The sequence below is a fragment of the Somniosus microcephalus genome, chromosome 1 (genome assembly GCF_052327205.1).
Source record: "Somniosus microcephalus isolate GS21.2 chromosome 1, FLI_Smic_1.0, whole genome shotgun sequence".
Classification (NCBI taxonomy): Eukaryota; Metazoa; Chordata; class Chondrichthyes; order Squaliformes; family Somniosidae; genus Somniosus; species Somniosus microcephalus.
Window position 1 is genome coordinate 357,847,523 of NC_140987.1, and position 27,160 is coordinate 357,874,682.

Below are 27,160 nucleotides of genomic sequence, written 5' to 3' on the forward strand. Positions count from 1 at the left end.
ATATCTTGGCGATATTTGTAATCCTGGGTGGAAGTTTAGAATATTTGCATAAACTCATTTAATGCAGAATATGTGCCTAATTTAGGATATAAAAATATTTAAGTCTTAGATATTCCCCTACGCTGATGCAAGCAGGCCCTGTGCCTGCTTGCATCAACCATAAGACTTACGTGGGCAATTGCTGGGCAAATAGCCCAACTCTGCACCAGTGATTGCTTTCTCGGGGCCCCTGCGGATGGCGTGCAGAAATCCCGAACTTGCGGGGCATTTCAAAGGGAATAGGACGGCGTACCCTCACACAGACACCGCAATTTCAGGGCCATTTTGTTGCAGGAATGTTACAACCTTAATTTGTTTTTATTCGTGGGAGTTTCATTCTTTTCTAAGTCACTTATTGCTTTAGTCTTGTGCATCTATTGCTGGGGCTCTTGTCGCATATGGGGGCGGGGGACCCAGGTGGCTGCGCCCTCTGCCGGCCTGTGAGGGCGCGACAGCCTGCTTGGTGGGCGCCTGCGCAGACCGCGCGCTTGGGCTGCTGGAGCGGCGGCAGCGATAGTGATAGCGCCGGGGGAACGGCTGCAGACAGCGGAACCGCGACCATGTTACAGTGCAGGGCGGCGTGGCAGAGACTGGCTCCGCTGAGCAGGGCATCGTCCACACTAGTGAGGAGCAGCGCGAAGAGGCGAGGTGAGCGGCCGGCCGGAGTGAGTGGCGGCAGGGCCGGTGCCGTGCTGGCCTAGGCCGCGCCTGTGCACTACAGCTCACGCTGTGGGGCCCCTTCCAGCCAAGGTCGTGGGAAAGTCTCCTTGCAAAACTTTTTTTGGGGGGGAGGGAGGGGGTTGTCCGCTCGATTGCAGAATATTTATCCAGTTTATTAAATGCTCAGCTGATTGCCCAGGCATGGTTTTCACGTTCCCCTTTACCTTCCATGCAATGATTTTTGTTGGTGGGTCACACTCAAGAAGCAGCAACAGTTGTCGTGACCTATGCATTGCACGGAGGCTGTTGATCTGTCTGTGGCGAGAGGCATTCTGATAACTCACTCACTCACACTCACAGTCCAGTTACCGAGGGGTTTACACAGTGCCAGCTGCAGACACGCTATTGCTGTAATTGCAAAGCTGACGTTTGTATAAAAATACTGATGTAATTCTCATACCTGTGAAGAAAATAACAGGCTATGGGAGCAAGTCCGTTTGTCGTGTGTTTTAACATTTGAACGTTTGCTTTAATATCCGACGTGGATTTCAACTCAGTTATCACTTAAAAAATATATAAATCTTAACTCTGTTGCAGGCTGTGACACCGATTTGTTTCCAGCATGTAAGCACTTTGCAGTTTGTTTTACTGGTACAAGGTCAGTGTCACCGAGAGCTAAATTGAGGAGGGAAGTCGTAGTACTCTCCCTTGGCTGGAGAGTCTGGAACTAGGGGGTCACAGTCTCAGGATGAGGTGTCGGCCATTTCGGAGTGAGTTGAGAAATGTCTTCACTCAGAGGGTTGCAAATCTTTGGAATTTTGAACCTCAGAGGGCTCAGTTGTTAAGTATACTCAAGACTTGGATTGATAGATTTTTGGACACTAAGGAAATCAAGGCATTTGAGGATAGGGCAGGAAAGTGGAGTTGAGGTAAAAGATCAGCCATGATCTTATTGAATGGTGGAGCAGGCTCGAGCGGCCGTATGGCTTGATGGCCTGTTGAACAGGGGTTAAAATTGCTACATTTTCTCCAATATTGAAAATAGATGTAGAAATAGATCAAAATACTGCAGATGCTGGGAACTTGAAATAAAAACAAAATGCTGGAAATGCTCAGCAAGTCAGGCAGCATCTACAGGTTGGGTGATTGGGCAGATGCATGGCAATGCAGTATAATATGGATAAATGCGAGGTTATCCACTTTGGTGGCAAAAACAGGAAGGCAGAGTATTATCTGAACGGCAATAGATTGGGAGAAGGGGAAGTGCAACGAGACCTGGGTGTCCTTGTGCACCAATCGCTGAAGGTAAGCGTGCAGGTGCAGCAGGCGGTTAAGAAGGCAAATGGTATGTTGGCCTTTGTAGCGAGAGGGTTTGAGTACAGGAACAAGGATGTCTTGCTGCAGTTGTGCAGGGCCTTGGTGAGACCACACCTTGAGTATTGTGTGCAGTTTTGGTCGCCTTATCTGAGGAAGGATGTTCTTGCCATGGAGGGAGTGCAGCGAAGATTTACCAGACTGATACCTGGGATGGCAGGAATGACGTATGAGGAGAGATTGGGTCGATTGGGCTTATACTTGCTGGAGTTTAGAAGAATGAGAGGGGACCTCATTGAAACTGGTAACATTTTAACAGGACTAGACAGACTAGATGCAGGAAGGATGTTCCCAATGGTCGGGGAGTCCAGAACCAGGGGTCACAGTCTAAGGTTAAGGGGTAAGCCATTTAGGACAAGAGATGAGGAGGAATTTCTTCACCCAGAGAGTGGTGAACCTGTGGAATTCTCTACCACAGAAGGCAGTAGAGGCCAATTCATTCAATATATTCAAGAAGGAATTGGATATATTTCTTAAGGCTAAAGGGATCAAGGGATATGGGGAGAAGGCAGGGACAGGGTACTGAGTTTGGATGATCAGCCATGATCTCATTGAATGGCGGAGCAGGCTCGAGGGGCCGAATGGCCTACTCCTGCTCCTATCTTCTATGTTTCTATGTGGAGAGAGAAACAGAGTTCATGTTTCAGGTCAATGACCTTTCGTCAGAACTGGGAAAAGTTAGATAAGTAACGATTTATAAGCAAGCACAGAGGTAAGAAAGGGGTAAGGGGAGGAAAGAACAAAAGGGCAGGAGAGATTAAATGAGAAAAAGGATGATGGTGCAAAGCAGAAGAGGATGATAATGGGACAAGTAAAGAAACAAGCTGGGTCTAGAGGAGCTGTAAATGGCAACAGCAGAACCATTGCCAGCAGCAGCTGTCTGGAAAAAATGTAAACAGTGGTTATGATCTGAAATTGTTGAACGCAGTGTGGAGTCCGGAAGGTTGTAAAGTGCCTTATCGCTAGAGGAGGTGCTGTTCCTTGGCATCCTACACTTAACGGAAGCGCGAACTCCGAGTGGGATGGAGAATTTAAACGGCAGGCGACTGGAAGCACAGGGTCATGTTTGCGGACTGAACAGAGCTGTTCAGCAAAGCGGTCACCAGTGTAGAGGAGACTGCATCGTCGGCAGCGAATACAGTATACTAGATTGAAAGAAGTATAGGTTTCACCTGGAGGAATGTTTGGCGCCCTGGTTGGTGGGAAGGGAGGAGGTGAAAGTGCAGGTGTTGCATCTCCTCTGCACGGTCCCTTCGGAATGCTGAACGGGGACAAGATGTTGTGTTTGGTGGTGGCATCACGCTCGAGATGGCAGAAATTGTGAAGGATGATCTGTTGAATGTGGAGGCTGGTGGGTGGAATGTGATGACAAGGGAACCTTATTGTGGTTCTGGGAGGGGAGAGGAAGGGGTGAGGGCAGAAGTGTGGGAAATGGGACAGTCACTATTGAGAGACTTATCAACCACGGTGGAGTGGAATACTCGGTGGCTATGCTTGATTAGCCCATGCATTTTTAAATGCTCACTAATTTTATCTTAAATTATGGAATCTTAAGAATTTGCCCAGAACTGATAGATAGTGTGTCTAACTTGGTTTGTCCTTATTTCCCGATGTCAGCAATGGCTCAGTGGTAGCATTCTCGCCTCTTGAGTCAGAAGGCTGTGGGTTCAAGCTTCACCCTAGAGACTTGAGTACTTAATCTAGGCTGGCACTTCAGTGGAGTACTGAGGAAGTGCTGCACTGTCGGAGGTGCTGTCCTTCGGATAAGTGGTTAAACGCCAGAGGTTTTCCCTCTCGGGTGGACGTAAAAGATCCCATGGCACTATTTGAAGAACAGCAGGCGATCTTCCTCGGTGTTCTGGCCAGCGTTTATCCCTCAACCAACACCAGACACAGATTATCTGGTCATTTGTTTAATTGCTCTTTGTGGGATCTTGCTGTGCACAATTTGGCTGCTGCATTTCCTACATTACAACAGTGACTACATTTCAAAAGTATTTCATTGGCTGTAAAGCACTATGGGACATGAGGTTGTGCAAGGCACTATGTAAATGCAAGTTCTTTCTTGACCAATGGTGTTATATTGGCTACTCCCTCATCCCATGGCACAATTTGCATATTTAATGAAGATTGAAAAATTGTGGCCAGAGCCTCTGCTGTCTGCTGTCTGACTACTTTCACTAGCCTCGCCTGGTATCGGAACCCAGTGATGCATCCTTAGTTATTGCTGCTGTTTCTTTTCAAACCCAATTCCTTTTCTACAGCTACCTAACAATTATTCCATATTCCCCTCAACATTCTCACCTCCACCATCATTTGTTAAAAACCCGTGCAAAATATTTGTTTAATACATCTCTGCCATACCTTAATCCTTCATAACTAGACTCCATCCTTCATCCTGAGTGGCCCTACGCTCTCTCACTATCTCTGCCATACCTTAATCCTTCATAACTAGACTCCATCCTTCATCCTGAGTGGCCCTACGCTCTCTCACTATCTCTGCCATACCTTAATCCTTCATTACTAGACTCCATCCTTCATCCTGAGTGGCCCTACGCTCTCTCACTATCTCTGCCATACCTTAATCCTTCATAACTGGACTCCATCCTTCATCCTGAGTGGCCCTACGCTCTCTCACTATCTCTGCCATACCTTAATCCTTCATAACTAGACTCCATCCTTCATCCTCAGTGGCCCTACTCTCTCTCTCTATTTTAGTTTTAATATGTGTATAATAGCCCTTACTGTTACTATTTCCTTTAATGTTATCTGCTATCCATTTTCCTATTTGCTCTTCTGATCTCCCTATTGCACTTTTACGTCTCATGATTATCTTTAGTATTGTGTGCCCTTACTTTATAATGTCTTCCTTTTAAGTTTCAGTTTAATTTTAACCTATTTATCCATGGAAGTCTATTAGAGGCACTCCCTTTCACCTTCCAGGAATATATCTATTTTGTACTCTACCCATTTCATATTTGAAGGTTTTCCATCATTAGATCTGTTGACCTGTTTGCAAACTTTTCTGCCCACTTAATTTGGATCGGGTCCTTTTTTATCTTGTGGAACTCTGCCTTTTTCTAGTCCAGCATCCTTATTTTTTGCATTATCCTTTTCTATGCTTACATTGCACATAACTTTGGTGCTGTGCCTAATATAGAAACCACATTCCAGTAAGAGAGAAAATCCTCCTTGGAGCTTCCCGTCTATTACAACGATTACCAAAACCTAAATTTGTATCTCTGATGCAAGTATTGGCTGTTAATTTTCAGAAAATTCATAGGGCTACACCTTGTAAATAATATAAAGGTGTGTATTGCCCTGGGTTCAGGTTGGTTTGTTACGGTTTCAGCTACTCTTGCATACTGTGTAGAGCATTGAAGTACAACATTAAAAGAAAATGATCCCCCTCTCAGAAATATTTTGAAGTGCTTCACACACAGCGAGGTACTTTAAAAGACAATGACTTATGCAGGCAAATCAGTAATTTGTTCATTATTTTGTATTCATCATTTTAGACACCGTGCTTGATACACAGCCTATGAAGCACAGCTTCCTATACTTGAAACAGTCCGCCAGAGCTTTGTTTTGTGCAGGTTTGAAACTGGGAAATTAATTTCAATAATCCTAATTCCAATTTACTGGGTGAAAGCTCCTGCAACTACTATTACCACTTTGTCATCGACATCTGCCCTTGTTGACAGTAGGCTCCCGAGGTATGGAAAGTGGCCTCGTTGTGGATTTTGATAATCGGCGGGGGGGTGCGGGCGGTAGGTACTGTGCCAACACTGCCTTCAGTGTGCCAGTGCAGCCTTCGGTTGCCTGAGGAAGAGAGTGTTTGAAGACCAGTACCTCAAACCCAGCACCAAGCTCATGGTCTACAGTGCAGTTGTGATACCCGCGCTCCTGTATGCCTCAGAGACATGGATCATGTGCAGCATGCACCTCAAAGCACTGGAGAGGTACCGCCAACGCTGCCTCCACAAGATCCTGCAAATCCATTGGCAGGACAGGCGCACCAACGTTGGTGTTCTCGCTCAGGCCAACATCCCCAGCTTGGACCACGCTTGATCAGCTCCGATGGACGGGTCACATCGTCCACATGCCCAATACGAGACTCCCAAAACAAGAGCTCTACTCGGAGCTCCGGCACGGCAAGAGAGCCCCAGGTGGGCAGAGGAAACACTTCCAAGGGCAACCTCAAAGCCTCCTTGAAAAAGTGCAACATCCCTGCTGACACCTGGGAATCCCTGGCCCAAGACCGCACAAAGTGGAGAAGAAGCATCCGGGAAGGCGCCGAACACCTCGAATCTCTTCGCCGGGAGCAAGCGGAAGCCAAACACAAACAGCGGAAGAAGCGCATGTCAACCCAAGCACCCCACCCACCCGCCCCTTCAACCACCGTCTGCCCCACCTGTGACAGAGACTGTAGGTCCCGCATTGGACTCATCAGTCACCTGAGAACTCATTTTTAATGTGGAAGCAAGTCATCCTCGGTTCCGAGGGACTGCCTAAGAAGAAGACTACTATTACCACATCCTCACAGTCTGCCATATGGGGTTTAACATATGAGAATTATTGTGTCTACCCAAATGCTCAAGTCCAAAATGCGAGGTCTGCTGCAGCCCTTCAAATTACATAAGTGCACTGGTGGGAACTATGGTTTATATAAATATTTAACAAAAAAGTAGCAGATTGATACCAATTTGCTATTTTTTTCTCTAATAATGTATGTTCTGAACCTAAAATTTGAAACTTAAAATGAACCTTGTAAGTGGTATCTTTAGTGATGATGATTTATACTGTGGTCTCAATAACCTAATCATTTTGCCTTTCAGATATAAAATTATTTAGCTATGACCCTCTTGCGAATCACATGATTCTCTTCTGTGGTCTGGTAGCTGTCATTTCAGCACTTCATCACCGTAATTAGCATTATTTTCACTTTATTGAGACCATGGTACGTGTAAAATTGAAGTAATATGGCTGTTTAATCTCAAGCTTCACTTTCATATTTGACATCATCTGAAATGCTTGATTGAATTACAACCTTATTACTCTTATTCAGCCTTCCATAATCTTGTAAGTACCGTCATCAAATTCTGATGTATTTTTATCTTTTTCCTTTGCAATAAATTTTCCTCTTCAGGCACTTTGTTGCAGCGATGGAAGTTTCCTGTAGACCAGCAGATGAACAGGCAAATGGCTAGCGGCATTGAACCTGGTGGCTCTGGCGCTATTTATTTAGTGCTTATTGGCTTGACAGGTTTAGGAGCTGGTGCATATGTAAGTAGCAGGGCTATTTAATAAAATGAATGAGCTTGCTATCCCTGCTTCTGCTGGTAACTTCCTTTTTGTTCTCCTCAGGACTTCCTAATACCTCTTCTTTCAGCTCACTTTCTTTGCTTTCTAGGTACTTCTGGTAACGGGAAAGGTGACTATAAAATACCATATGGATTGCATAAATCACTTAACCTTCCTTACTGTGTGACCCTTGATTTCATTAGCCCTTTGGTTCCACTTGTTGTTAGATTTGTTTGCAGTAACAACCAAGAGATTTACCTTCTCGTTTCTTATTGTCATGGTATTTTGGGCTCACCTCATTGCTCTAAAGTGCATATATCTGGCGAATGCAGAGGAACTAAATTGAATTTTGTATTTTTTTAAATGTTGAGAGCTTCTAGTGGAGATGGTGCTTGCTCTGGATGCAATAGATTCCATTAGCCTAACTTTCACTTTGTAAGGTAAGGGTGACAGTGGCAAGATTTTATTCCAGTAGTTTCCTGAGAAATTAGTTGTGGCCAAATAAAATTACTTTTCCGTCCTGCCTGTTATTTTGAATTTTGTGCAGTTTGATTCAGTACCTATTTAAAATGGAAACACTTTGTGACAAGAATTGTTTTTTAAAAATAACCTGAACGAATTTTAATTATGAAAGAGACCATTCAGTGGGAATGAAGTGACTGGAATCCCCTGAACTGCACGCACTTCTATTCCTTGATTCCTTGATTTATCCCCATCTTTTTCAATTTGGAATTGGCTGTTCAACCGCATAATTTTCAAATATTAAATTTCGGCAGCAATTTGAGCCTAATGCTTACATCTAGCTTAAAAATAGATAGTCTTTAGTGTGCACTGTATCTATCTATATAATCAAAAGCCTTGTGTATATATAATGTGTTTCCCATTTAATGTATAAGGTAGCACATTAAGTACAGCAGAAAAAGTCGCTCTTTTCTTATTTGCTCAATTAAGCTACTAGTACTAATTACTGAAATATAGATTAGGAAAACATCCCATGGAAAAGGCTGAATTTTCAAACTAGCACATCATTGAATTTATTTTTAAAAGTAGCTCCAGCCACCGTTTTTATTTCTGACCCAACTGAATATATAGTTGTATAAATATTAGAACAAACACTACAAAAGATTTCCCCCTCAAGTCATTAAACCTGCCCACATAGTTGCCTCTGTGAGATTTTCCACCTTACTGTTTTTTCAGAGGCCTACATGTGTCTTAAGGACCTGAGGCTCATTTTTCTCCTTGCCTGCATTTCTCCAGCTGGGCTTGTTACCCTTTCTTTGCCTTATCGTTGGGCGCAGTCATGTCTGATCTGGAACCCTATTCTTACATTTGCAATATATTTGTCAGTACCTGGCATTTTTTTTTAACCTCACTCTTATTTTTATCCGTAGTTTGTTGCATTCCTTTGAATCATTTTAAAAAGATACATTTATTATGTAGGTGTATTTATGCCATCTTTTCAAATTCAGCCTGATCCCATATGTACAGTCAAGCCTACCATTCCACACATGCAAGTTTCCTGATTTTACAGTGAAGTCCACTAAACAGCAAAACAGACACACAGTCAGTCTTTATTTTCTGAGAGGAATACCCCATGTTAAAAATAGCTTATAAATTACTTTACATCTACAGTTGTAGCACAAATGGACAGCAATTATGAGAACAGAAACATAAAGTGAAGAGAAACAGAAACACATGCTTCTGCAATGTTGTGGGAGATCAACTAGATTTTTAAAATTTTTGCAAGGAAAGAACATATACCTGTTTTTCAAGCAAGCATGGAAGTCTCATGTTGAAATTTGAGCGTTGCACAGTGAAAGGGAAGCAAACTAAAAGTGAAATAAAAGGGCTTTCAAATTGAAGGGTTTTCACCACTTTTTCCACTTCAGTTTCCTCCTTTACTCCTTTCCTGATTATTTTCTTCTCTGCTTTTCTATTCTTCCCTACAGTTTTCAAGCCTTTCATGCCTGCTGTAGGACCCTCCTCAGGGTGCTTGATGTCCACAGGCATGCCAAGCGACAGCAACAGCAATCTCCTGTACTTCTTCATTGTTGGTGGAGCATTCATTGGGGGAGCTGCATATGTAAGCCAGCTTTGCCCTTTTGTAGTTGTATTTCAGATAACCCCTTGGGTAGACTACTGTAACCTGTTGTACTTTTTTTCAAATTGTAGTGTCTGTTTTATGCAATGTTGTCACTAAGATATCAATAAAGTGTAACCGTGGATGTGAGAAATCTTCACACTATGTCAGCTTGAACTAGAGAAAACACTTTTTTTACCATAGTAATAGATATTGTTTCCTTTTAAACTTGGGGTTTAATTTGGAGAGAGTATTTTGAACTATAATGCACCAAGTACTGGTGGTTACAAGTGTAACCCAATGGTGGTGGTGGCGTGAGCAATTTGAGGTAATGAATAAATGTAGAACCATAGAAACTTGCAGCACAGAAGGAGGCCATTCGCCCCGTCATGCCTGCGCTGGCTCTTTCAAAGAGCAGTTGTGCTTGGTCCCCGCTTTTTGTCTGTAACCCTGTAAGTTCCTCATCCTCAAGTACGTGTCCAACTCCCTTTTAAAATTATTGATGGAATCAGCTTCCACCACCTTTTCAGGTAGTGTGTTCCAGATCCCGACAACTGAGTGAAAACATTTCTCCTTATCTCCCCTCTAGATCTTTTTCCAATGATTTTGAATCTATGACCTATCGTTATTGACTCACTCGCCAGAGGGAATACTTTTTCCCTATTTACTCTTATCAAAATCTCTCATCATCCTGAAAACCTCTGTTGGGTCACCTCTTAACCTTCTCTGTTCCAAGGAGAACAGTCCTAACTTTTTCAACCTCTCCTCATAACTGAAGTCCCTCATCCCAGATAACCTCTTGGTAAACCTCCTCTGTACCCTTTCAAATGGCATTACAGGAAACTTTGTGCTATCCAGCACCGACGGGACCGAGCTGTTGCCATTCGCTCAAAACTGCCGGACACACCAGCGTTAATGTTGAAGCATACGGAGCTTTTCATCTCCGTATCTGACAACAAACACTGTTGCTTAGCAACAGCTTCTAAACAGTCGGCCCATACCTAGGAAGCGTCTCTGTAGCTTAGCAACAGCTTCAGAGAGACTTTCCAGAGCCTGACTGTTGGGGGGGAAAAAAAGCCTAACAACGGCTCCTGATTTTTGCCGGTGGCTCGAGCTTGCCGGACACTTAGCCTCTGGATAACACAAAGTTTCCTGTACATCTTTCCTGAAGTGTGGTGCCCAGAATTGTCCTCAATACTCCAGCTGAGGCCTAACCAGTGATTTAAAAAGTTCTGTAATATCATGCACTACATAGGTTATGTAGATCTCCTCACATAGTGACAACATCATGTTCAGAAGGAACAAGATATGGTGAATGCCGAGCATGGAGAAAGGTGAGAGAAATGGAAAGACTAAAATGGGAGGTGGTAAAACAGGGAAATTACAGGAGCATAGTGACTGAACAAGGATCGCCTGATGGTGGACTGGTTTAGCCATTCATCGCCAGATCTGGCTGGACCACATCAAGCACTATCGTGCCCTTCTCTCCTTTGCCAAAACTGCTCACTATCCAGGGTCACCTGCAATTCAAAGATAACCCCTGGCTATTGTAAGGTGTTCAGTTCCCTTGTGCCTTACAAGGATTTTTGGACTCTGGATTTACAGGAACAAAATTTACATGACACAAGGGGGTCGATTTTCTGGCCGCCATCGGGCGGCTTTCCAGGCGGCCGGGGGCTGAAAATCGTCGAAAAAGCGGGTCGGGACTCCCCCCCCCCCCCCCCCCCCCCCACCTGATTCCCCGCCCCGTCCGACTTTCGGACCGCCGTTTCTACGCGACCCGCCTCAGTCCCGGCCGCCGCTGGCGGGACTGGTCGTCGGAGCAGTAATGAGCAATTATCTCCTTGTTGAGGTAGATTTTCTGGGGCCGATGCAACTTTGGGGCTTTCCCCACATCAAACATGCCTGCGGGGAACCCCGCTGATGAGAGCTGGCGTGAAAACAGTTGGCTTGCTTGCTGTCAGCTGCAAGTCAATGAGGGCTGAAGAGATTTAAAGAGGCAGCATTTGCAGGCTGCAGGACCTTGTTGATGAAGGCTTGGGGGAACTTTTTGAAGGCTTAGGAACAGCTGTAGAAAGTTGGAGCCTCACACACTTCTCCAGTGAGAGCTCCTGGGAAGCCCCTCTCACCACCCTAACTCAGCGCCCCCTCAACGGAGGCATCTGCCAGAAGCATGGGAGGCCTTTGGTACCTTCCCTTCCTGGCATTAGAGGATCTCCAACAGCAGAGGCGGCAGCAGCAGAACCAGGAACAGCAGGATGAGCACCAGGCTGCTGCTCACTCACCTGAAGCTGCAGGGGCCAGTGCTTGGAAGTGGCTTGAGAGCACCTTGCTGCGCTTTAGGGTGCCAGTGGGACCCGTTTCTGCACTGGCAGTCCTACTCAGAAGGACTTCCATGAAGATCTGGTTTCTCTGTTCAACAGATGGCCAACGCTCCTCAAGAGATGTCATTCTCTTATGAGCACTCCCCATGTTTTCCGTACCCTGGCGAGTTATCTCCTGCATGGAGGTTGCCAACGTTTACATGGTGATGCGTTCATGCGCCAATGACTCCACAAAGGCTCTGCTCATGGTCGCTATGGACTCCTCCATTCGCTCCACACTCGCAGCGACCCTGGAGACAAAACCTGCCAGAGACTCCTGCATCTGTGCATGGAGATCCATCACCACCTCTTGCGGATGGACCCAGAGGCAGAGGGTCGACATGCAGCGCAATTGAGCTGAGCTGGCAGAGTCCTGCGCCCTCTGACGAGGACTCTCCACTGCTGTCCATGTCTCCAGACTCCGCTGAGGCTCACTTGTGAGCTGTGAAACACCAGGTGACAACACTACTCTATGTCCCGAAGGTCCCCCCGAGGTGTGAGTGTCTGCGCTGGTGCTGGGTGCGCTTACTTCTGCTGACGCTGCGCCCTCAGAGGTTGGAGCTTCCTCTGAGGAGTCTGGCTGCACAGCCTCTTCCTCCTCCACAGTGAGGATGGGGGCTCTGGATGGTACTGTGGGGGAGTAAAGGAAGGAGTTAGAGATGTAATGCCATGGTTCTTCTGGTGACTCCCAGCGAGTTGGCATCTTCTGACACCTGCATCCATGCAGCATTGGTCTCGGTGGGAGGCCTCTTCCTCCCTGACCTAGGGAAGAGGACCTCCCTGTGGGCCCTTACCCCATCCAATAATGCCTGCAGTGAAGCCTCGTCGAATTTGGAGGCAGCTCGGGGTCTGGCACTGGCCACAGCTGCTGCAGGCTCCTCTGCCATCCTGTATGGTTCGTTTGGAAGCCTTCAGAGGATGCAATGCTTGCTATGGACCTTGAAAGCCCCACGAATGATGACATCATACTGTGGGGATTTCTGACTCGAATTGGACAATTAGCAAGGCTTCCCACATGCTGGGAATTAATTGGCCACTTGAGGGGAAATTGCGTGGAGCTGGCTGACACTTTTTTATGTGTGTCAGAAACCCCACATTCGGGGAAACCCGACCATTTCCCGCACAAGCCGAAAATCGGGGCCAAAAGGTTTAGGGTCAACCCAAAACTATTAGTTTATTGAAACCAACAAACCACAGACAAAAACCCCTTAAGAGATTTGGCTGAAACTTACAATCACCCATGCGGCTGGTCGTTACTGATGTTGATTGTAGGCCTGGATCTGGAGGTGACTGGTCCCTGTCCTCCTTCACCTGACTGCAGCAGTATCCCCACAGATCTATGTTGCTCCTTCTTCTAGTTCTTCAGTCACCTGGCCCCATAGCTAGGCCTCCCCCAACCAGTTTCAGTTGTCGGTTTGCTGAACTGCCCGACATTCACACCTCGTCAACCTGTAATTCAATCACCGGAGGTATACAGAGCTGCGAGATTGAAGATAACTCCTTATCTCCTTTCCCGCTCTCTAACGCATATACAGTGTGATTTCTATTACTGTTGATGGGCGGTTAGCTGATTGTCTGCTCGGGACTAGTGTGTCTTCCATTCATGTCAGGAAGTTGATCGTGACCCCATTGTTTCAGTTAAACTCAGCATTGTCCAGATGTTAATTTTTTCCATCGAAACCAATCATGATTCAAGGTCTCGCAGTTCAATGTCAATGTCCTTTTCAGAGTAAATCATGAGTCAAAGCTTTCATTGTCCATTATCAATGATTCAAACTTTAGATGACTGGCACCTTTTCTGTGCCTCGAAGTTTAACTGTTTCATGCCCTTCAGTACTGGGGCCAAACTGTTCCATGAAACTTACACTATTCTCCACTAGTAACCATCTTCTTAAACCCCTATTTGCTTCCCCTCTCCACCCTCACTGCCAACATTAGCAGCGGGGTGCTCATGGACTTTTTTTGTCAGCAAGGTTGAGATCTATTCAGCTGCTTCTGCCCCTCTCCAAGCTCATCTTATCCATGACCCACCTGCTGCTCTCAGCCCTATTACCACTAAACAGCTGATCGACTAATTTCTCCTCTTGTCCCCTATGTTAGCTAAAATTGTAAATGGTTCCCTCTCCTCGGGTACTAACCCCTCTCTTTTAAATCTGCTGTCATCACCCCCCTCAAAAAAATCATCCTTCACCCCTCTGTCTTTGCAAACTACTGCCCCATCTCCAACCTCCCTTTCCTCTCCCAAATCCTTGAATGTGTTGTCACCGCCAAAGTCTGTGCCATCTTACCCGCAACTCCATGTTTGAACCTTTCCAATCTGGTTCCTGACCATGCCACAGCACTGCAATGGCCCTAATCAAAGTCACAAATTACATCCTCTGTGACTGTGACCGTGACCATGGTGCATAATCCCTCCTCAACCATCTTGACTTCTGTGCATCCTCTGGCAGAGGGAATGGACCACGCCATCCTCCTGCCAAAGCCTCCATTGTCCAGCTGAATGGGACTGCCCTCCTCTGGTTCCACACTTACCTATCCAGTCGTAGCCAGAGAATCTCCTGCCATGGTTTCTCTTTCTGCCCCCGCAATGGTAGCTCTGGAGTACCCGCAAGGATCTATCCATGGCCCCCTTTAATTTCTCATGCACATGCTGTCCCTCGGCGACATCATTCAAAGACATGATGTCGGGTAACATGTACACTGATGACTCACAGTTCTACCTCACTACCACCTCTCGACCTCTTCACTGCCCCGTGTTGTCAGCCTGCTTGTCAGACATCTAGTCCTGGATGATCTGCAGTTTCCTCCAATTAAACATTGGAAGACAGAAGCTGTGGTCTTCGGCCCTCACTGCTTTTGTCTTCCATCACCCTCCCTGGGCACTGTCTCAGGCTGAATCGGACTGTTTGTAACCGCGTTGCCCTATTTAATTCCGATTTGAGCATCTGACCCTATGGCCTCTCCACTCTGTGTCAGCCCATCTGCTGCTGAAAACCTCATCTATACTTTTGTTGTCTCCAAACTCTACTGTTCCAATGCTCTGCTGTCCAGCCTCCAATCCTCCATAACTTATAAGCCCATCCAAAACTCTGCTGCCCGTATCCCAATCTGCACCAAGTCCCATTCCCCCATCACCCCTGTGCTCGCTGACCTACAGTGGCTCCCATTCCACCAATGTATTGAATTTAAAATGTTCATCCCCATGTTCAACTCCCCCCATCCCCACCCTGTGACCTCAACCCACCCTTTCTTTGTAACCTCCTCCAGCCCTACAAACCTTTTAGAACTCTGTGTTCCTCCAACCCTGGCCTCTTGTGCATCCCCCACTCCCTTCGACCTACCATTGATGGCCGTGCCTTCAGCCATCTAGGCCCTAAATTTGGGAATTCCCTCCCTAAAGCTTGTTCTCCTTTTTAATACTCTTCTTAAACCCACCTCTTTGAACAAACTTTTAGTCACCACCTTAATATCCCCTTCTTTGTTTCAATGTCAATTTCTGTCTGATAACACTCATGTGAAGCACCTTGGGACATTTTCCTGTTAAAGGTGCTATATAAATGCAAGTTGTTGTTGAGTGGAGTTAGCAAGAGGTGAGAAGTTCAGTGTTGGAGCAGCAGAGGCTGGAAGAAATCACTAGGGTAGAATGGATTAGGGGCCATGAATATATTGTTGCAAGTCTTTCCTTTTTTTCTTTCTTGGTATCCTGTTGAAATAAATTGCAAATTATAAAAATAATCATGATAAAATTCTAGAATTGAGGTTAAACAAGGTAATGTACTTTTTAATTTGGCTATATAAATAAATCAGACTCAGCAATAGCAATGTTGCAACATTACTTTTCAAACAATTGGGTGAGGATGGGGAAAAAGGCAGCACGACTGTCGGATGAGTATTTCTGCACAGTATACAAGATCATGATTTCAGAATCAAAAATGTACATTTAAAACAAGACAGCCATTCAAGTCCATGTTTCAACCCTTGTAGGTCATTTTTATTTCCACTCCTTAATGCAACCCTTTTTAGTGTGAATTTTTCAGCCAAGCTCACATTCGCTATGCTACATTACAGTTTAGTCCATTAATAAAGACACTTCATTATGAAGTAGTTACTTGAGTGTAGCTCAATATTTCCTTACCATAAGATCATACCTCTTGGTTGGTATTTAAAAAAACTTCATGTACTCTACTGATTTCCTGGGATCATATAAGAACATAAGAAATAGGAGCAGGAGTAGGCCAATCGGCCCCTCGAGCCTGCTCCGCCATTCAATAAGATCATGGCTGATCTGATCCTAACCGCCAGTCCACTATCACAGAGCCATCTCCTGAATCTAACAGAATTAGACACACGAAATAGGAGCAGGATCAGGCTACACGGCCCCTGGGCCCGCTCCGCTACCCACAGGGCCATGACCATTCCGAACCTAGACTCATGTCCAAATTCCTGCCTGCTCCCCGTAACCCTTAATTCCCTTTACTTCTAGGAAACTGTCTATTTCTGTTTTAAATTCATGTAATGATGTAGCTTCTACAGCTTTTTGGGGCAGCATATTCCATGGACCTACCACCCTCTGAGTGAAGTAGCTCCTCCTCATCTCAGTCTTTAAAGAGCAGCCCCTTATTCTAAGACTATGCCCCCTAGTTCTAGTTTCACCCATCATCGGGAACATCCTCCCCGCATCCACCCGATCCAACCCCTTCACAATCTTATATGTTTCAATAAGATCACCTCTCATTCTTCTGAACTCCAATGAGTAGAGCCCCAATCTACTCAACCTCTCCTCATACGTCCATCCCCTCATCCCCGGGATTAACCAAGTGAACCTTCTTTGTACTGACTCGAGAGCAAGTATGTCCTTTCTTAAGTATGGACACCAAAACTGTACGCAGTATTCCAGGTGTGGTCTCACCAATACCTTGTACAACTGAAGCAATACCTCCCTATTTTTATATTCTATCCCCCTAGCAATGAAAGCCAACATTCCATTGGCCGCCTTAATCACTTGCTGCACCTGCATACTAACCTTTTGAGTTTTGTGCACCAGGACCCCCAGATCCCTTTGTACTTCAGTACTTTCCAGTTTCTTGCCATTAAGATAATAACTTGCTCTACGATTTTTTCTGCCAAAGTGCATAACCTCACACTTTCCAGTGTTGTATTCCATTTGCCAAATCTCTGCCCGCTTACTTAGCCTGTCTATGTCCCCTTGCAGGTTTTTTATGTCCTCGCTCACTACTTTCCCTCCCATCTTAGTATCATCTGCAAACTTTGATATGTTACACTCGGTCCCCTCCTCCAAATCGTTAATATAGATTGTAAAGAGTTGGGGACCCAGCACTGACCCCTGCGGAACACCACTAGTTACTGATTGCCAGTCTGAGAATGAACCATTTATCCCAACTCTCTGCCTTCTGTTAGATAGCCAATCCTCTATCCATGCCAGAATATTACCCCCAATCCCGTGATTTTTTATCTTAAGCAATAATCTTTTGTGTGGCACCTTGTCAAATGCCTTTTGGAAGTCTAAATACACTACGTCCACTGGTTCCCCTTTATCCACCCTATATGTTACTTCCTCAAAGAACTCCAGCAAATTTGTCAAACATGACTTCCCCTTCATAAAACCATGCTGACTTTGTCCTATTAAATTATGATTATCCAAATGTCCTGTTACTGTCTCCTTAATAATGGACTCCAAAATTTTACCTACCACAGATGTTAGGCTAACCGGTCTATAGTTTCCAGCCTTCTGTCTACTGCCCTTTTTAAATAAGGGTGTTACATTAGCAGTTTTCCAGTCTGCCGGGACCTTTGCCGAGTCCAGGTAGTTTTGGAAAATTATTACCAATGCATCCACAATCCCTACCGCCACTTCCCTCAAGACCCTAGGATGTAAGCCATCAGGTCCAGGTGATTTATCCGCCTTGAGTCCCATTATTTTACCGAGTACCACTTCCTTAATGATTTTGATCGTGGTTAGCTCCTCCCCCCCCCCCCTTTAGCCCCCTGTTTGTCCAGTGTTGGGATATTCTTAGTGTCTTCTACTGTAAAGACTGATACAAAATATTCATTCAGTGTTTTTGCCATCTCCATATTTCCCACCATTAATTTCCCGGTCTCATCCTCTAAGGGACCAACATTTACTTTAGCCACCCTTTTTCTTTTTATATAACTATAAAAACTCTTACTATCTGTTTTTATATTTTTTGCTAATTTACTTTCATAATCAATCTTTTTGTTATTTTTTGCTGTCTTTTAAAGTTTTCCCAATCCTCTATCCTCCCACTAGATTTGGCTACCTTATATGCCCTTGTTTTTAGTCGAATACTGTCCTTAATTTCTTTACTTAGCCACGGATGGCTGTCTTCTTTTACACCCCAAAGTGTTAGTTGTCCTTTAGATTTAGTTTCATTAGCATCTTCTTGTATCTCCTTGACACCCAATGGGAATCTTAATGCCTTTCTTTTAAATTCTTTACAGTTTTTCTTGTGTTTTTTACATTTGACTGCAATAATTGTTTACATTTGACTGCAATAATTGTTTTGTTCTACAATGCTTTGAAAAGTATGAACATTAGCTTTCTGAATTCATGTTTATAGATCTACTTATACACCTTGGTCTTGGTGATTGCTGTCATAATTTGATGCTGTCAGGAGTTTGTCAACTATCGTGACTAAATCTTGTATCATATTTAATAATATAGCCTTCATTGCCTCATTATATTATTGACTGTACATTTTCAATGTTCAATGCAATTTCCCATTCAGCTGCCAAGTTGCTGAATAAGACCTTGATGAGACAAGTTCTTCCCTCCTCCTCCTCTGAATAATATTACTCTGCTCGGATTATCCTGCTTTCTTGCCCTATTTAATGTCATCCACAAATTTAGATGTTATATTTGTAGTGCTGTCCATTAGGCCATGAAATATTATGAACGGCAGGCAGAACTCTACTGGTCCAATTTGTCTATTTCAAATTAGATTACAATCTACTCTTAATTAAGTTTATTTGATCATTCAATTTATTTAGGCTAAATAGACACTTAATTTTAATTAACCAAGATAAATAACACTTCGATAATCTTAAAAAAAAAAAAAAAAAAAAAAATTATTGCAAAGAAAAGACTTGGAATTATCAGGATTGGACTGTATTGATAACTACCCTGGATTACCCATTATTTCATAACCTCCTAATCCAATTTACAGTTTCAATTTGCGTTTCTCAGCCTTTCACTTCAGTTACTCGTCTCATGGAAGAGTTTTTATCAAATGCTTTCTGAAGATCAGTGGATATAACCACTGCCTTATTGGCATTCACCAACTCTCATCGGCTCCAGAAATTTGTCACATGTCAAGTTTACAGGCCTGCAATTCCAAGGAACATGTTTGTGATTTTTTTTTAAATACTGGAGTTTTATATTTACTGTTTAGTCACATACCTCAGTGAGCTTTACAACTATTTTTCGCACAGTAGCGAATTCTTTTTCTCTCTCCCCAAAACTTTTTTTTAGCAGTCTCGGTTGTATTCCATTTGGGTCAGGTGTCTTTAAAAAATGTTTTTTTTCCCTTTATAACTTCAGTTGTATTAGCACCTTCCATAGCGGATCTTAATTGGAAATGAAGTTTGAACTGGAGAGTTCTCCCTGATATCCTGGGTAATATTTGTCCCTCTCAGCATCACTAAAACAGATGATCTGGTCATTATTTATTTTTTCCCTTAGCAGAGAGGTCAATAACCAGGGGGCATAGATTTGAAGTCATTGGTAGAAGGATTAGAGGGGCGTTGAGAACTTTTTTTTCACCCAGAGGATGGTGGCGGGTGGTGTCTGGGACTCACTGCCTTGAAAGGGTGGTAGAGGCAGAAACCCTCTTCACATTTAAGAACGACTTGGATATGCACCTGAAGTGCTGTAACCTACAAGGCTATGGACCAAGATCTGGAAAGTGGGATTAGACTGGATAGCTCTTTCAGCCAGCACAGACACGATGGACCGAATGGCCTCCTTCTGTGCCATAAATTTCTGTGATTCTATACAGTCCAACATTGATGATATGAGATCAGTCCTGAAATATGCTTGACAAATATGCTTGTTTGAAGATTATCTAATTGGAACAATTTGAAGTAAGGGAAATAAACAAAAAATAATTGTGTCTGTCGCTGAAGCCCCATTTTCTGCGATTTAATTGGCCTATTAGCTGAAACCCCATTTTCTCCGATCTGATTCATGCTGGTACCCACATGTCCATTAATCTTACCGCTACGTTAATTGGTCTAGCCTCCACTTAAATCTCTGCCTTAATTAGCTGCAATCAGACCTCTAGCCCTGGCTCTTGCCTCACTCAGGTCATCCACATCTTACCTTCAGTCTGCCTGAAGCCACACTTCCCAGCCTAAAATTATTTCTTTTGGGGACAGAAGTCCTTCAACTTAAAATTTAACAGTTATATTCTTGAACTAAGCAGTGCTGTGTATATTTTACATAATGAACTTTTACACCTGAAATATTTTTTTCCAGTTTTCTCTTTTCCTGAAAGCATTGAAATGCTAGGGCACATTTCCACAAGCACTGGTAGTCCTCCAGTACCTTGCCCAAGCAATCATTCTTTATGTTTGAGCCAAGACAATGGGTGTTAACAGACTGTTGAATCATAGAGGGCATCATGACCCATTTAAGTTCTTTCTCTCCTGACTTTTTTCCTCCCATCCCTTCTGTCTTCCTAGCTCAGGGATGCTGCAGCCAGCTGTAACATCCCAACTGAGATCAGTAAATACGGAGGTCAGCTCTAGGTCTGTGCCTTTGTATTACACTGGGCATTGCCTTTAACTACTGGGCCACCAGGAGAGCTAAAAGGTTTTGCATTGATAAAACAGCATGAAAATGACATCCATTCACATTACTAATTGAAATATAAGCTAAACGATGACAGCAAAATAAATATAATGAGAGAAAGGCATGAAGGTTATATTTTGATTGTTGATCTGTGATTAAACTTAACATACTGTGTATTAATATCACATTGACAGGTATATAGTACAATAAAAGAAGACAAAGAAAGGTACAATGTTAGAGTAGCACAGATACTATCAAGACCAAACGCAGAAAGGAAACCTGAAGAATTGTCAACAAAGAGTACGTATGCTTTTTCTCCCACTCCCACAAAGGTGCAGACTCGTGCAGCGGTACCATGCCATGGGTGAAGCAGCCCTTTGGTACTGTCAAATTGAAAGTCTTATCGCGTGAATCTAGAAAATGTGCGTCAGCAGGCTATTTGACTTTGGTGGAGGGGCACTATAGCCAAATCTTATTCTGTGCTCGATGCCCTTGCTCGCATTTTCCAACAGAGCCACTGGACTCCAATTAGGATTTTGTCTGATTTTGGTTTTTCTCCTTATCCCCTGCCTAGCCCGTCTTGGCTGAGGCCAATTGTAGTGTCCCTAGTATAACACTGACTGTGATTACTAACTTGACACATACTGAGATAGACCATGGAATCTTCCTGATCAATATTACTCAGCACAACAGTTGCCAGTTCCATTTACTGACTGAGCCATCGGGAACTTTTAAAAAGCTATCAATAGTTGTCTTGATTCCATAATAATTTAGTTTTAGTTCTGGACTAAAATTTAGTTATTTAATAATTTCTTATCATTAGTTGTATTTTTCAGGGTTTTTCACACATTAGCATTTTTTTTAATGCATTGAATTCAGTTGTGTAAAGTAGAATCTTGCCATTCTAAAATTGTAGGTTGATTTAGAAAACAATTTATGTTATGGGAAAGTTTGCATTTCATTAAATATAATGATTCGGTGCAGGAAGATGCTTATATTTTGAAGCTTGCTTAGTTCATTGTCACAGCAAGTTGGCGAGCAACTGCACAGTGAAAATACTGTGAAGATATTTGGACAAATCACTGCTAATGGGCACACAGCATCTTAACTTAGTGAAAGAGTGACTGCCACTAGTTGACTTGCCTTCTAATTTTCCTTTCCTTCCTGTGGAAGACTCGTCCTAGAATTTTATAAAAGCTTAGTTTGCTCAAGTCATAAGCACATTGGAACTATACAGTCTTTGACAATTTACTTTTGCTAAGTAAATATTGAACGGTAAATATATTGTGACTAATTTCATTCTAATAAGGCTTTAAAGCTAACATTAATAACCGTGTCTAATTCATACATGCTAGAATGTTATAAATAATAAGTTGTGTTTTCCTTTATATTTGTAGGTGAAAAAGAAGAGGCGGTACCAGCAGAAGGAGGTGAATCTTGAATTGCGTTGTTGCTTTATTCTCCCACTCCATGGCATCGTTCCCAACTTCATAAACAAACAGTACTGGTTAGAAATAACTCTACAGGATTTTCATACTTTTCTTTGTTTCAAATTGTAATTCAGAACAAATTAATTTATGGTTAATATATAGGTATATCAAGAGCACTAGCTTTACTTTTATCCAAAGCTTGATGCGTTTCACCATATTGCAGGAATGTATGTAAGACTATACGTATGGTGTTTGAGAAGCTAGTGTCAAATGGCCGAAACATCTTTAAAACAAATTGAACACTAGCTTTTTTTAAATTCATTCATGGGATGTGGGTGTCGCTGGCAAGGCCAGCATTTATTGCCCATCCCTAATTGCCCTTGAGCAGGTGGTGGTGAGCTGCCGCCTTGGACCACTGCAGTCCGTGTGGTGAAGGTACTCCCACAGTGCTGTTAGGGAGGGAGTTCCAGGATTTTGACCCAGCGACGATCAATGAGCGGCGATATACTTCCAAGTCAGGATGGTTTGTGACTTGGAGAGGAGCTTGGAGGTGGTGGTGTACCCATGCGTCTGCTGCTCTTGTCCTTCTAGCTGGTAGAGGTCGCGAGTTTGGGAGGTGCTGCCGAAGAAGCCTTGGCGAGTTGCCTCAGTGCATCTTGTAGATGGTGCACACTGCAGACACGGTGTGCCAGTGGTGGAGGGAGTGAATGTTTAAGGTAGTGGATGGGGTGCCAATCTTGCGGGCTGCTTTGTCCTGGATGGTGTCGAGCTTCTTGAGTGTTGTTGGAGCTGCACATCACACTCTTGACTTTGGGGGGGGTCAGGAGGTGAGTCACTTGCCGCAGAATACCCAGCCTCTGACCTGCTCTTGTAACCGCAGTATTTATGTGGCTGGTCCAGTTAAGTTTCTGTTCAATTGTGATACCAAGGATGTTGATGGTGGGGGATTCGACATTGGTCATGCCTTTGAATGTCAGGGGGAGTCGGTTAGACTTTCTCTTGTTGGAGATGGTCATTGCCCGGCACTTGTGTGGCGCGAATGTTACTAGCCACTTAACGGTCCAAGCCTGAATGTTGTCCAGGTCTTGCTGCATGCGAATCGGATCTGTTATCTGTATAATATCCGTATTTCAGCATTTTCAATTTAGAAGAAATTGGTGGGAAGGGAAAGAACACTATTGGAAATGAATTACCTGTTTGTGGAAAGTAGCTGCCAGGTACAATGCAGATAGCAGCATGTGTATGATATCTTTCATTTGGTTGGAGAAGATGGTGTCAGTGGAAACATTGATCTCTTTCGTGTCTTAAATGAGAAGCAGTCTTGATATCAGACTGATACAGAATTTAGTGGGGGAAGGGGATTTCACATAGAAACATAGAAGATAGGAGCAGGAGTAGGCCATTCGGCCCCTCGAGCCTGCTCCGCCATTCAATGCGATCATGGCTGATCATCCAAACTCAGTACCCTGTCCCTGCTTTCTCCCCATATCCCTTGATCCCTTTAGCCTTAAGAAATATATCCAACTCCTTCTTGAATATATTTAATGAATTGGCCTCTACTGCCTTCTGTGGTAGAGAATTCCACAGGTTCACCACTCTCTGGGTGAAGAAATTCCTCTTCATCTCTGTCCTGAATGGCTTACCCCTTATCCTTATCCTTAGACTGTGACCCCTGGTTCTGGACTCCCCGACCATTGGGAACATCCTTCCTGCATCTAGTCTGTCTAGTCCTGTTAGAATTTTATACGTTTCAATGAGATCCCCTCTCATTCTTCTAAACTCCAGCAAGAACAAGCCCAGTTGACCCAATCGCTCCTCATACATCATTCCTGCCATCCCAGGTATCAGCCTGGTGAATCTTCGCTGCACTCCTTCCATGGCAAGAATGTCCTTCCTCAGATAAGGCGACCAAAACTGCACACAATACTCAAGATGTGGTCTCACCAAGGCCCTGTACAACTGCAGCAAGACATCCTTGTTCCTGTACATACCATTTGCCTTCTTAACTGCCTGCTGCACCTGCATGCTTACCTTCAGCGACTGGTGCACAAGGATGACCAGGTCTCATTGCACTTCCCCTTCTCCCAATCTATTGCCATTCAGATAATCTGCCGCCTTGTTTTTGACACCGAAGTGGATAACCTCACATTTATCCACATTATATTGCATCTGCCATGCTTCTGCCCAATCTCCCAACCTGTCCAAATCATCCTGGAGTTTCTCGGCATCCTCCTCACAGCACACACGCCCACCCAGCTTTGTGTCGTCTGCAAACTCGGAGATATTACATCTAGTTCCCTCGTCCAGATCATTAATATATAGTGAATAACTGCGGTACCCCACGAGTCACAATTCACAATTCAAATCACTTTATTGGCATGATAAGTTACATCTTATGTTGCCAAAGCATCAAAATACATTTATGGTTTAGCACATAAACGCAGTTCTATTCATAGTGTATAAACAGGTATATCCCTGAGTGTATAAATATACATTCGCATTGTTTATATATATTTTCTTAGTTTACTGGTTGTCCCTCTGTTCATGGCAAGCTGTAACATAGTGTGCCGCCAGTGTTACACAGCTTCTCTCCTCTCCCAGTAGGAATGGGAGTTTTTGGTTGTCAGTCAGATTTCTGAAATCAGGGCATATTTGTGAGAATTTTTGGTAGAAATTCTCCCTGATGCCCTGATATTTTCCGCAGGCTGTGAGGAAGTGCATCTCTGTCTCCACTACTTCCTGACTACAGTGAGAGCATACCCTGTCTTCTCTTGGCAGCCTGGTCTGCCTGTGTCTGCCTTTTTCGATCGCTAGGCTATGTTCGCTAAGTCTGTACCTTGTCAAGGTTCTTCTCAGTTTGTTATCCTTTACCATGGTCAGGTAATCAGCTATGTTGTATTGTCTGTTTAGGGCCAAGTAGCAATTGAGTTTGCTTTGGGTTTTTGTTGTTTCTGCCCAATATGTCAGATATTTTTCCTTTTGCTTAGCGACGATTGTGTTGGGTCGAATTCTTTGTGTTACCCTGTCACTGTCCTGGGGCTGGTTATTGTTAGTATTGTTAGTAGTTACTTCACTGAGTCCCAGGACTAGTTGACTGAGGGTATTCTTCTTTATGGTCAGCTCTTGGCATTTCAGGGCGTCGTAGTGATAGCATTGGGGATTGCTCATTTGTAGGTGATTCCAAAATTTGGTGGCTCTTTTTTGGATAGTGATTATTAATGGATATTGGCCTAGTTCCGCCCTGCATGCATTGTTTACTGTTTTCCTTTGAGTCCGAAGGATACTTTTACAGAATTCTGCATGTAGGATCTCAATTGGGTGTTTGTCCCATTTTGCAAATTCTTGTTGAGTTAGCGGTCCCCATACCTCACTGCCATAGAGTGCAATTGGTTCAATTACTGATTTGAAAATTTTGAGCCAAATGCTAATTGGGATTTCTATTTGGATTGATTTTTTGATGGCATAGAAAGCCCTTCTTGCTTTCTCTTTCAGTTCATTCACAGCCAGTTTGAAGTTTCCCGTAGAACTGATTTTTAAGCCCAAGTATGTGTAGTTAGTGGTTTGTTCAATTTTGGTTGTTCCTACTGTGAAATTTATTTTGGGTCCCTGATGTTTGGATCTTTGCTGGAACACAAGGACTTTGGTTTTTTGGGGATTTATTGTCAGGGCCCAAGTCTGGCAGTACGACTCCAGCAGGTCCAGGTTCTGCTGTAGCCCCTCTTTAGTTGGTGACAGCAGAACCAGGTCGTCTGCATAGAGGAGGAATTTAACCTTGGATTCATATAGGGTGAGGCCGGGTGCTGTAGATTGTTCAAGTAGTTTTGCCAATCCATTTATGTAAATATTAAAGAGTGTCGGTGAGATTGGCGAGCCCTGCGTCACCCCCCGCCCCTGTGGGAAGTATTTTGTTTGTTTGTCTCCAATTTTAACTGCACATTTGTTGTTTGTATACATTGATTTAATTACATCATATGTTTTCCCTCCTACCCCGCTTTCGATAAGTTTCAGGAATAAACCGTCATGCCAGATGGAGTCGAAAGCCTTCTGGAAATCTACAAAGCATGCGTAGATTTTGCTTTTGTTATGGTGAACGTGTTTGTCAATTAGGGTCTGTAGGGTGAAGATATGATCGGATGTTCTATAGTTTGGCAGGAATCCAATTTGGCTTTTACTCAAGACATTGTGCTCCTCAAGGAAGTTTATAAGTCTTTTGTTTATGATGCTACAGAATACCTTCCCCAGGTTACTGTTTACACAGATGCCTCGATAGTTGTTTGGGTCGATTTTGTCCCCACTTTTGTATATGAGCGTTATGAGTCCTTTGTTCCAGATATCAGGGAAATAACCGACACTCAGAACCAAGTTGAAGAGTTTTAGGATAGCCAGTTTCATTTTGTTGTCTGTGTATTTAATCATCTCGTTTAGTATGCCGTCTGTCCCGCAGGCTTTTCCTGGTCGCAGGTCCTTGAGTTTTTCAAGAAGTTCTTTTTCTGTTATTATGGCGTCTAGCGGGTTTTGGTTATCTTTTATGGCCATTTCTAGCTTTTCCAGTTTTTTGCATATTTGGTGTTGCTCTGGTCTTAGTGTGTTTTTCTGGTATAATTTTTCAAAGTGGTATACCCATGTGTCCCCATTTTGAATGGCCAAATCGTCATGTTGTTTTTTGTGTAGTGTTTTCAAGTTTTCCCAGAAACAATTGGAATCAATGGATTCCTCCATGGAGCTGAGTGTATTCTTAATATATTGCTCTTTTTTGGTTCTGAGTGTGTTTCTGTATTGTGTTAGTGTCTGACAATAAGTAAGGCGTAGTTCCTCGTTTTCTGGATGTCTGTGTTTTTGGTTTGATAGTTTTCTAAGTTTTTTCCTCATGTTATGGCAATCTCGGTCAAACCATTTTTCATAGTTTTTTGTTTTGGGTTTGTTCTTGCGAGCTTTCAAGTTTGCATTTGTTGCCAAATTATCAAAAATATTGTTTAGTTTACTAACTGCTCGGTTTACGCCTTCTTTATTGTGAGTGTATATGTTATCCAGAAAGGTGTCTAAGAGAGCTTGAGTTGATGCATTGCTAATTGTTTTCTGG

The 27,160-nt window shown here is 43.6% G+C and overlaps 1 protein-coding gene across 10 annotated transcripts in view; it reads left to right on the top strand.

Annotated features, from left to right (window-relative positions):
* Window positions 1–490: 490 nt before the first annotated feature.
* Window positions 491–27,160, top strand: part of aifm1 (apoptosis inducing factor mitochondrion associated 1) — a 70,028-nt gene continuing 43,358 nt past the window's right edge. For 2 of the 10 annotated variants that reach the window (XM_085995833.1, XM_085995849.1), the window contains exons 1-4: window positions 491–687; window positions 7,223–7,359; window positions 20,845–20,950; window positions 22,048–22,080. In XM_085995833.1, the coding sequence (XP_085851959.1) occupies window positions 600–687; window positions 7,223–7,359; window positions 20,845–20,950; window positions 22,048–22,080 (364 nt within the window). In that variant the 5' untranslated portion in view covers window positions 491–599. Of the gene's footprint in view, window positions 688–7,222; window positions 7,360–9,326; window positions 9,461–20,844; window positions 20,951–22,047; window positions 22,081–27,160 lie in introns of all 10 variants that reach the window. The other 8 variants (XM_085995881.1, XM_085995841.1, XM_085995860.1 and 5 more) reach the window with 8 other exon arrangements.